The sequence below is a fragment of the Lygodium microphyllum genome, chromosome 1 (genome assembly GCF_053477565.2).
Source record: "Lygodium microphyllum isolate KBCC chromosome 1, Lygodium_microphyllum_v1.1.10, whole genome shotgun sequence".
Taxonomy (NCBI): Eukaryota; Viridiplantae; Streptophyta; class Polypodiopsida; order Schizaeales; family Lygodiaceae; genus Lygodium; species Lygodium microphyllum.
This window is the reverse complement of record NC_141135.1, coordinates 94,383,044-94,395,217: the sequence shown is the minus strand read 5'-3', so window position 1 is coordinate 94,395,217 and position 12,174 is coordinate 94,383,044. Positions and strand designations below refer to the sequence as shown.

The 12,174-nt window shown below is 41.8% G+C and overlaps 1 protein-coding gene across 1 annotated transcript; it reads right to left on the bottom strand.

Moving 5' to 3' along the window:
- Nucleotides 1-8,288: 8,288 nt before the first annotated feature.
- Nucleotides 8,289-11,395, bottom strand: LOC148041420 (7-deoxyloganetin glucosyltransferase-like). The gene is made up of 3 exons (XM_087679195.1): nt 10,753-11,395; nt 9,245-10,122; nt 8,289-8,631 (listed from the first exon to the last, which is right to left on the bottom strand). The coding sequence occupies exons 1-3, from the start codon at nt 11,393-11,395 to the stop codon at nt 8,473-8,475; spliced, it is 1,680 nt and encodes a 559-aa protein (XP_087535321.1). The 3' UTR covers nt 8,289-8,472.
- Between the last annotated feature and the right edge of the window lie 779 nt (nt 11,396-12,174).

The window sequence follows — 12,174 nt, the reverse complement described above, 5'->3', positions numbered from 1 at the left end:
CAAAAGGATAACCAAGTCCTAGACACCATGTTTCAAAGAAGAACATGCTGGCTACAAGTTAAGTACAGAGGTTAAAGGATACTGCCACTTGCAGTACAAACATACCCACAATCTAAAATAAGTGGCTGCTAAAAACCCAAATGACAAAGAGTTAGCAGACTAGTGTGAATTGCACAAGTACAGGGAGAAATCTGAAGGGAAGATAATATACAAGTAATGCACAGAATTTCTCATGACCTATGGTCCTAATAGGCATAGCGGATTAATTATAGTGAGCAACAACCATGGATAGGAACAAGTGGAGATCCCTCATAATCCAATGGTGGTGCACAAAGCTTTGGGCCTACCAAATAAGTAGAAGAAGCGACTAACATTAGACATCTATGCAATGCTAGGGATGGACAAGTAGAAGGTCTTCACCACTGATGGCATCAACTTGGAAGACATCCCAGATTCCTCAATTAAGATTCAAGCTAAATTGATACATACCCTATTTTTTGGAAACAAGTACAAATGCCTGATGAGTAGAATCCACGTCGCAATGTTGGAAAGTGTAGCCACAATCCATGTTCGCTAGAAAAAAAAAGGAAAAAAAATTGTTATCAGGATGTCAACGAAATGAGAGAAGGGCATGACAGAGGAGAAGAAAGAACTTGAAAAAGTATAAGAAGATTTCAAGAGAGAGGAAGAGGAATGGATGCAAAAACAACAGGTGGAGAAGGAGCACATTAGAATGCAGGAGCAAGAAGACATAGCCTTAGTGATTAGAAGATCAATAGAGCAACCCTCAAGAGTTGAAGAGCTAGCTCTAATGAGCCTTAGCCTGGGAGGATCTTCAAAGATACGCACCAGTGTAAAAGGACTTACAGCTAGGCCACCAATCCTCTTGGGAAAAGGTAAGGCTTTCCAAGAAATGCCTTCCCCTTCACTTGTATAGCTACTACATTATCCATCCTAGTCCCCATAGTAGACAATTTGGCTAGAAGTAGATCGTGTCTATTAGCTTGCTACACAAGTTGCCACTCTCTCATAGGTGAGATCAGAAGAACCCACAGCCACTGGTATCAAACGATTGATAGTTGCAGATGTAAAATCTAGTCAAAAGGTTCCTAAAATGCCAAGAGTGGAAGGGTCCTCACCTTCTTTATCTATGACCACCCTGAGTTTAGCACTAGTTTTTGAAGAGCTATTAAAAGAGATAGAAGAGCAAACTAATCAACTTGATGCGGAGAGAAATTCAACCTTGGAAGCCTTAGAAAAGGAAAAAAGAACCCATGCCACTTATCAACAACACAAAACAAGAGAGATTTTCAATCTACAAAGAGAACTTGCTGTAGTAAGGGAAGGTAATGACAAGAAAAAAGAATATGAAGAGTTGTAGAAACAATGTGAAGTGGAAAGAGAAAACCATATGCAACTTGAAGGCCAGTATTCCCAAGTTATGAAAGACAAAGCTAAGTTAGAAGCACAACTAAAGGAGATGAATCAGGTCCATGGGTGATGAATAAGGGAGATGGAGGAGGCAAAATAGGCCAAAGAGAAGGCCCAACAAAAGACCTCACAGCTACTGGAGTTGGAAAATGAGAAACAAAAATCTGCACTAACTATGCCCAACTCCAAAAGCAATTAGATCATGAAATGCAACAAAAGAAACATTCTTGGCCAAACTCGACAAGAATGATCAACCACCTTGAAAATCCTTGCTAAATGGAAAAACCAAGGGCTAGAGATAGCAAAGGAAAGGGTGAGTCAATGGAAGAAAAGAATGTAGACACATTGTAAAACATGGCCGTCCATTTAGCATAAGTTGAATGTGAAATAAGCCTACCAGTAGAAAGAGATACGGTAGCCATGTGAGATGACACAATGGACAACCTCAAGAATAAGCTGGAACTCACTAGGTAGGCACTCAAGCACAGTTTGGAGGTGACATTTCCCTAGCAAGACCATAGCACGACAAAGACGGAACAAATGCAGACACTTAGGGAAATGGGACTATCCACAAACAATGAAATGAAGATGATTGGAATAGCCATCACTAAAGAACCTACCTAAACTATGGAAGCACTACGATTATCACCCCTTGCGCTTAAAGCAGACTAGGAATAGGAGGAATGTTGATAAATAACGAATGATGTATGCTCCAAGAAGAGATGTCCTGAATCCCATATGCACAGTGAGGAGAGTGGAGAAGCTCAAAAGCTATAAAAGCATGTACTTGATTCACTTTTGAATGCAATGCTACTTTGTACATTGTATTGTGTTCTGTGTCCCTGTCATGGTCAGCTCAAGATTGTGCTTATGAGTCCAAGCCTACATCTTGGAACCTAATTCACTTGAGTAATAGTTTGTCTTCTTGTCTATGTCACTATGAGCCTTATTATCGACTTCCGTCCTCCATAGTCAGTGCTATGCTCTAGATCCATGTTTTTTCACATGGTATCAGAGCCAGTCGAGCATGGCTTAGCTTCCATTTTTGCTCTTCTCCCTATTCCCCCAACTTCTCATAGCTCAGCTCCATCTCAAGACAAGTGTATGAGTTCAGCAACCATAGCCAACCTGCACCCACTCACCTTGGAGCCCTTGGATCCCCCAATACAAGAAATATATAACTGAGATCTCGTCTACAAACTTCTTTCCCTACTCCTGGAGCTTCTCTTTGGCACCTCAACTGACACTGGTGCACTATACCTACCGCTACTGCTACGAGAACAGGCCGCAATTCTCCCTGCAAGCATAGGGAAATTGAAGCTTACTATATGGGCCATCTCTCCATCAAATCTTTCGTCATTTGTCTGTGTATACGTGCTGCTACAGACGAACAACTAGTCAGAGGCTAAGAACCCTATTCACAGTCCACCAAAGCCAAAAAATGACTAAGCTTCATTTCTCACCTTATTTGCTTATCCTTACTAGTAGGAAGACTCAAGGGACCCCTTGCAACTCTCATCTACTCAATGCCACTGATTAATCAACAAGGAAGACAAGTCATTGAGGATTTTAGAAGATTTGAAAGAATCAAGTCAACAACATCTAGCTCAACAAGGAGACACAACATCAATAGTATCCCTTGATACTCAATCAACGTCTCTTGGCACTTGTGTATTTAGCTCACTCATGAATAAGCCATTCACTGATTTTACCTCACCTACTCCAAAGCCTATTCTCAACACATGTAATGATTTAAAGCCCTATTGATCAAATCCATTTGTAAGTCTTAATTTTTGTTAAAAGGAGACAATACCCAAGTGTTCCCATGGTAAGACCTCCTTCTAAGATGACGGAACTGGAGAAAATAGTAACTTTTAATGGTAAAGGCTTTCACACCTGGAAAGAGAAAACCATGTATCATCTCATGAGGAAAGACCTTTGGGATCTCTTTGAAGAAGATGATGCAGAAGATGCTAAAGAGGGAGATGTTTCAAAAGACCAACCTAAAACAAAGGCATGAAAGAAGATAAACAACAAAGCTCTAGATATTATTGCCTGGGGTCTATCAAATGATGTATTACACCACATCTCTGGAATTAGGGATGCAAAGAAGGCATGGGAAGAACTTGACAAAATCTTTGGTGCACAAGCAAAAAACTCAAAGATAAATTTACTTATGCAATTTTATAAGTTGGATATAAAAGATAGTTCATCTATGACTATACACATCAATAAGTTCAAGAGCCTTAAAACTTAGCTAGCAACTCTTAAAAAGAACATTGATGAGGATGAGGCAACTTGCCAGTGTTAATCATAAACCTTATGAGAACCTTATTTCAACACTAAGTAATGTTCCCAGTCTCTCACTCAAAGACATTGAGCACTCACTACTTGATGGAGAAAGTAAATTTAAAAGCAAATATGTAAAAGAGACCAACTCAAGGAAAAATCTCTTATACACCAAAGGAGTTGGACCCAAAGGAAGAGGTCGAGGATTCAACATCGACAACAAAAGTTGGATGACATGTCATTATTGTGGTAAGACTGGCCATATTGCCAGTGAGTGTTTCCACAAGAAAAGAGCACAACAGATGCACAATGACCATCACCAAAGTTAATTCATGAATGAAGAAGAAGATGATGATGATGCTTCCGCTATCATCAACAAATCTGACAGATTATTTTAAGGAATTTGTTCCCATATTGGATTTGCTTTGTAAAAACCCTTGCCAAAGATGTAAAGTCTCAAGCTTTAATTTGACTAGGCTGTCTATGAGCTAGTCTCCCGAGCCATGTTATCATGTAGGGGGGTCAAAAGCCAGCAAGTGTAAGGACTCATCATTTGAGGGGGGTGTGGAGAAATAACAAATGATGTATGCTCCAAGAAGAGATGTCCTAAATCCCATATGCACAGTGAGGAGAGTGGAGAAGCTCAAAAGCTATAAAAGCATGTACTTGGTTCGCTTTTGAATGCAATGCTACTTTGTACATTGTACTTCATTCTATGTCTCTGTCATGGTCAGATCAAGATTGTGTTTATGAGCCCAAGCCTACATCTTGGAATCTAATTCACTTGAGCCATAGTTTGTCTCTTGTCTATGTCACTATGAGTCTTGTTATCGATTTTCGTCCTCCATAGTCAGTGCTATGCTCTAGATCCATGTTTTGTCACAAGGAACATGAGCAATTAGCATTCCCACCACCAAAAATTGCCACAGAGTGTGTGCTCAAAAAGTGTTGCCTTTGAAAATTATGTAGAAGATAATTCATTTGATATTAAGGTTAGGGAAAAGATAGTTGAAGCAAAAGATTCAAGACCCTAGATTTTCACAACACGAATCAATAGATTATTGGTATGACAATGTGTTCCAGGTGCCACGGACTGTAAAAGGTCATGAATCTTAGCTTGCCCGGAGAAGGAACATCTTGGTTGACAACATGGAAGCATGGGTGGCCTTATATAGCTCACTACCGTTTGAAAGCCTTCCAAAACCCCACTTACATGCCTTATCCTAGGCGACATGGAGTTGACTACAACTTTGCAAGGTATGGAAGGCACAGCTTCCCTTTGATGATATACAATGTCAATGTAGAATGGCTAGAAGATAGCCTCAAGTTTCAAGAGAATGAATTAATCCCTTCCTTCAAAAGATTCATGGAAGATTTCTCTTCCAACCTAGATCCCACTTTCATTATAGCATGCAATTATTTAAGATTGATGCTTCAATTGCTCACTCCTTTGCACGCTACACTACTACCAACATATTATTTTGAGCTACTGGAAGACATGAACATTAGCCAGTTCACCAATAGTAGCCACCCTATTCTCCCAACAACACCCTTGGCAGCAAGATCTGCACTTAAAACCTATATGATGAGCAAAGCATACCTAGAGAGATCGTTGTGGCCCCTACCTTGACCACCACCCAATGAAATCCTCGTCATTTACTTACACACAATGCTTTTCACACAAAACAAGAGAAAAAAAGAAAAGAATTGAGGACCACACAATGCTTTTCACACAAAAAAAATAAAATGAAATGAAATGAATTGAGGACCACGCATAATCACAGCACCTAGGGGGCCGTAACCCTTAACTCTTTTCCACTTCACTTAACTCGGGGCACATCAAGGGTAAGACATCTTGAGAATGTCGAGTAGACATGTCTCCCTAAGTTTTACACCGCACTTCCCTTATAACACTAACTAGGTCCTCAAGTGTGAAACAATACTCTAAGCTTGCTTGGGTCTCATCTCCCAATCACATCTCCATGAGCACAAAAGTCATATCATAGTGAGATAGACACCTCCCTAGGTAGTGCACACACCCTTCTATGGTGAGAACACAATTTGAAGAGCAACTCAATGAAACTAGCAACATTGGTGGCCCACATCATCTTGATCCTTCCCTCTTCTACCTCAGTAGCAAGCATATCCCTAAAGACTAATTCGAAACTAATTCTATTCTCACTACACACTAGCCTAAAATACAAGGATACTATTAATACTTTCTACACCTCCAAAACCAGCATCAACTATACTTGGATCCCATCAAATCTTAGAGTGCTATGGGACTAGCACTCGGCTAAGAGGGGGGTAATGTTAACCACTTTCAAGATGAAAGTAGCATAAGAAATAAAAATGTATAATAAAGTTTTTGAAGTGCGAGCGATTGTAGGAGCAAGAGCTTAAATCAGACCAAACAAGGAAAATAAATCAAGTTGTACGAGCACCAGGATCCCTCCTGTGCAAGTTGTAAAATCAAAGAGTTCACAGCAATGTATAGCATAAGTTTTACTTTGTAGGCTTAGAAAGAATACAATTACATGTATTGAGAAAGGGCCAATGTTGGATCAAAGGGTGGGTGGATGCCTAAAAAATGGAATCAATAAGCATTCCGTAGGCCCGACAGTGTTACTTGTGAGAGCTCCAACAGAGACTTAGGATTCTCAACTCACCACATTAGGAGTGATTCAATAAAAAGCAAGGCAAACAACCTATCTCATCTAGAAAAGCATTTCTTTCCAAACATAGCTTCTTAATACTTGAAACAAGTTTTTTCATGCATCAACATTCCTTTTTTCCATAACAAGTACATATCCTCTTTTAAACATAACAATAATCAAACAATCTCTTGTAATATTCCATAAAGGAAAAACAATCAATTTATAAGAGACATATATATAGTTCCTTGCAAATCAAGAGCACATATATTGACACCTTTTCTATATCGTATGGTTTTGATGCAACACCTTATCATGCACAATCACTCCTTTATTGCATTCAAAAGTAGTTTTAAACACAAATAGAGCACTTGGACTTGAGTTGAAGCAACATGGATATTGTCTTGTGCACCACTTCTCATCCAACTCAACATCATTTCGCTTAGGGACCATCCTTCTCATGCAAATTCTCTTAAGGTGTTCTTTGTTATACTTTCTTTCTTGGGTCCTTGCCAAACTTCAAGCACCTGTTTGCCCTTGAAAGCACGTTAAAGTAGAGGGATTGAAGATCTTTGATGGGTGGTTAAGCTAGGTTAGAGAGAGGGTGATAGAAGTTTAGAATGGAGAGTAGGATAGTGATGAGTACGGAGAATAAACAGTGATGAGGAAAGAGAATACAATATTAGGTGAGTATGGAGAGGGGATTGTTAACAATTTTGAAACCTTGCCCCTTTCTTTATAGACTTCATAGAGTTTAGATTTGTAAAGGATGTTGTGAATTAATTAGACTATTTAATGCCAACAACTACTAGATCAACTCATAATGAGATAGTGTGATAAAAGCCTCAAGCAAGCTTCACCTCCTTTGCTTTGATTGTTGCACAAGCTTCACAAAGAAGAAGAAGAAGAAGAAGAAAAACAAAAAGAGAAAGCAAGAGCTTCTCCAAACAGTCTCTCACTATACCTCACACTCCCCCTCTCTCTCTCTCTTGTCTTTCTCTCTTTGTTGGTTTCTAATTTTTACATATTCTCTCTATCTCTCTGTTCTCCCTCTCCCTCTCTCTCTCTCTCTCTCTCTCTCTCTCTCTCTCTCTCTCTCTCTCTCTCTCAATATCTCTCTCTTTACTACTTTATTACTATTCTCCTACTCTCTGCCTATATCTAGATATAAAATTTCTACTCTTTCTCTCCCTAGCTTTCTCTCTATCTATCTATCTCCTTCTCTCTATCAATCTATCTTACCTCTATCACACACACACACTCTGTGTGTGTGTGTGTGTGCATGCGTGCGTGCGTGCTAGTGCTTAGAGAACTTAATAACCAATAGTGAATAGCCAATAGCCCAAGCCTTATAGGCTTTTTATAGCCTTTGCAAGCTTGCTTACACAGTGCTCTTTATGAAACCACATCCCAACTATCTCGATTGATCCAATCCTCAACATTTCTTTCACAAGTGCAAAGTAGAGAATAATTTTTATTTTGTACACATTTTTATTTCTTTTCCTACAAGAATGCAAGATATATGCATCAAAGTTATTAAGATCAATAGAAGTTAGCATTTGCATGCTTATATGTTGATATCAAGTTCATTTTGAAGTAAATATGAACATTGATCCTTAAGATTGTTTAGTTATCACTATGTAGCTTTTGCTTGAATTTTCAACTTACATGCCTTGATACCACATACAACACTTTTTGTTTCTTCATTTATGTATATTTACATGGCTACTCATTAATATTTCTCATTTTACTTAATACTTGTATACACTCAAGACTTTCATAGCACCAATGTACATCATATTGTCTATTGTTGACTTTTCATTCCTAGTACATGATAAATTGTAGCCGATCTCGAACATTTATGTTTGCTAGGAAAAAAGAGCCCATAATCAAACACGATGGACCATTGAGTGGACACAAAATAGATTAAAACTTTTTAATGCCTATTTAGAATTCATTAAAAGGAGGAAAGGAATGAGAACATAGATACTGTGCATAAGTATATCATTTAGTCGCAATTTTGCAACTTTCAGTTTTTCAAAAATATTGTAAAGGTTGGGGAGACCTTGCATCATGCAACCCTTATAAATCTACGCATTCAAAATTGCAGATTGATCATATTATGGACAAGTTTGTTCCATTGAAGGTTGGAGGAACCACCAGGGTGAATAGCTCCATGTGCAGCCTGCCTCCACAGTAGAATGTTGTCCATTAGTTGGCTAGATGTTTCCATCAATAGTGCCACCTTCTCTCGGACCTGTTCCATCGACAATGTTCGTGAATTTTTTTTCTTGCTAGTAGATAGAGAAAACCTATACCATACACACTTGTGGTTGCAACTTGGAGATAAGGAGAGCTATAATTTGAAGACACGAATCAATGTACTTGTGATATGTTGTGTTGTGAATTTCAAGGTTTTAAGCCTTTTTTCCTATAAGGAACTGTCTCCACCAAGGCAAGATTGGCATTTGGGCTGGGCACATCTTCCCGAACTCGGCTGGTTCAGAGTTCGTAGTCACGTTGGAATTCCCAAACTATTCTAATTTCTGGGCCAAAGAAGAAATGCTTGTTGAGAGAGGTTTGCTTCCATGATCCATCTCATCTCTGCACGCACGGCAGGACTTTTCAGGTTCTAAAGCTATATTTTATTTGCTTGACTTTCCTCCGTACGTGCCCTGCACGTCTCTAAGGGTCGGTTCACACCAACCAGTTCGAGACCTGCACGTCTCTATGGGCTCACACCAACCAGTTGGGGACCTGGTTTCGAGCCATTTTGCAGGTGGAGACGGGTCCTAAAATATGAAGGTGCTACTTTGGGAAATATAAAATTTGCGTTTCATGAAACCGGAGCACGACGAACAAAGACTGACCTGTTCCCGAGAGATCCAACCCGTCTCATCAGCCTCCAGCTGCAGCCCGATCTTCCACTGCTCCACAGAGCGCCTGTTATTGAGCGTCTGGTCGGCGAAGTAGGGCCAGCCGAGCATAGGCACGCCCGCCGCGATGCTCTCCAGGGTGGAGTTCCAGCCGCAGTGCGTGAGGAAGCCGCCCACGGCTCGGTGCCCCAGAACCTGCTTCTGCGGCGCCCAAGCCACGAAGCAGGTACGGCCTCTGACTCCCTCTGCAAACCCAGCGTCATCATCAGGTACGACAGCACCCTCCTCATCATCATGATCATGATGATCACCCCCTGATCCCAGCAGATCGCCCCGCATAACCCACAGTACGGCATGCCCGCTGCCTTCCAACCCCAACGCCAGCTCTCTCATCTGCCCCCGCGTGAGCACCGTAATGCTCCCGAACGACACATACACCACAGACCGGTCTTCCTGCTTCTCCAGCCACCTCAGGCAGCTGTGGTCCTCCTCCCATAATGTCGCCGTTATCAGCATTTTCTTGCTAGAGTCCTGCTCATCACTCTCATGATCGTCATGTCCAATATCCTTGTAATTCTTCTTCCTCTCTTGCTGTTTAATATCAACGATTGAGCCTGATCTAAAACACCAGTCTGGCAGCACCGGACCTATTGTATAGACGGGCTTCCCCAGGTCTTCCCGCAGCGCGGCCAGCGATCCTTCTTCCAGCTTCTCGAATGTGTTGATGGCTACCCATGTTGCCTTCTCTAGCACTGCATAACACCGTCTTACGTAGATAAACATTGGGTCCTTTGGATCCGCACTCCGCAAGGATGTGCTCACCTCTGTCCACTTCAATGGCGGTACCCCTGGGATCCAGTCCACCAGCTCTCCTGCGAATCATATCATCACACATTGAAATTGAAGTCTGATTCACGTAGCTTCGAAGAAGTCATCGTATAAGTTTCATTTCGAGTCATTCTTCGTGTTACCAAATGTACTCATCTTTCATGTTTGCAATTGTTTATTGAATTAGAATGTGAAAATGCCTGATCAAATGACACGTTAGGTGGACAATTCGCTCCTTAGCCAATCATGCAGCATTCATTTCCTAGCAATGTTTCATTATGGGATACCAAATGTGCCATTGTTGCTCAATTTCAACCTGAAAATGGCTGAATCCCCCAAACGACACGCTGGTTAAACCCTCATGTATGATGTCAACATACAATGAGCATTCTTCACTATGGTTCAAGCAAGAAAGTACTATAGTGACTATCTACGACTAAACGCATGTTTGTGAAATGTCTTGGAATTGTGGGATGTTCCTGTCAGGCATCTTGCAATTGTTCCTGTCTGCATGTGAAAACTATACACACACTCTCTCTCCCCCAATTCACTTGCCCCTACTTTAATTGGCTAAAACATTTCATTTGGCAGGCCTTATATGAAGAGATTAAAACAAACACTTGTTATATCTGTGAACCCCAAGCTCTTGAGAAAGAGAGAGAAAGAGGGAGTACCAGGAGGAGGCGGGCGGCGGCCATGCTTAGTGATGGTCATGTAGGAAGCGAGGCTCCCGGCAGACTGAGGGGCGAATGCAAGTAGAGGGAGTTCGAATTTGGCGGCCACAGCGAGAATGTCGAAGGGGGCGTACATGTCAGAAATGATGCAAGTGAGGGGAGCTTCATCGTCATCACCGGAACATGCTGATGATGAAGGGGCAGATGGGTCGATGATGAGCAAGCGTCGGACTAGCTCCTCGAAAGCCGCCGTCAGGCGGCTGTCCGAAGACACACATATGTCCACGATGGCGGCTTGGCCGGTGGTGGTGCTCGTGCCTCCAACAGGACTTGGATTCGCGCCATTGTTGCTGCCATTAATGTTATGGTGAGTAGTGTCGATGGGTGCGGTGATGATCTCGGCCAGGTGGATGTCCAGGCCTTGGGCTCGCAAGGCCGGCTGCAGGTGCTTGATCTGCGCGTGGTTGTTGGGGGTGGTAGCGAAGGTGATCCTGAAGTCCTCTCTCGCAAACTTGATGGACAGTTCCATCAATGGACCTATGTGGCCTTGAGCTGGAAACATCGCCACCACCGCATGAGGCCTCATCCTCTTCCTCGGCGGCACAGGTCGATTTATCTGATCTCTCGCTCTCTCTCTGGGCATCACAGATGCGACTCGTGAGGAGGATGCATCTCTATCGAGACTTTCTAAGCTTTTCCTCTGGACTCTCGGACAGCTCGATTATTGACCCCGTGTGATCGTGACTCCTGAGCTGGAAACTTCGGAACCGGGGTCCGGTACCACCGAATGAGAGGAATAATCTCTTCCTCATTACATGTAAAAGTTCCTCTCCCCTCCCCTTTGTGTGATGTACCTCCACTCGTTATGCACTCAACATGGCATAGAAATATAACATGATATGTAAGCTCAATGTATATTTTTGTATTATTCAATTAAAAAAAAAGACAATATAGACATATCCCAAGATTACACCCTCGTGACATTGCACATAAAAGGGTTCACTATTGAGTATAGGGAATCACACGTAGTGTGAAAACAAGGCAGTGCTTTGAGTCACTATTGTTTTTTATATAGGTGCTTCCGGTGATAACGGTATGATATAGCTACAAAGCCCTTACACTCACCCCCGCTTATTGGATTGCTATCCTTAGCAATCTAAGGGTAGCGCTTTATGGGTCTTAACATAGCTTTTCTTATCAAGCTGGTCAGTGTCTGCCAGTCTATGTGACCGTGGGGTCTTAACACAATCTATACTATCAGACTGGTCAATGTCTGCCGCACTAGGACTTGGGGGTCTTAACACAGCCTTTTCTCGCAAGCTGGTCAGTGTCTACCCATCTAGACTTGTTTGAGGGCTTTGTTGGATTTATTGATGTTGGGAGTACCATGTGGGTCCACCCTCGACTCTAAATTGAGGAGTG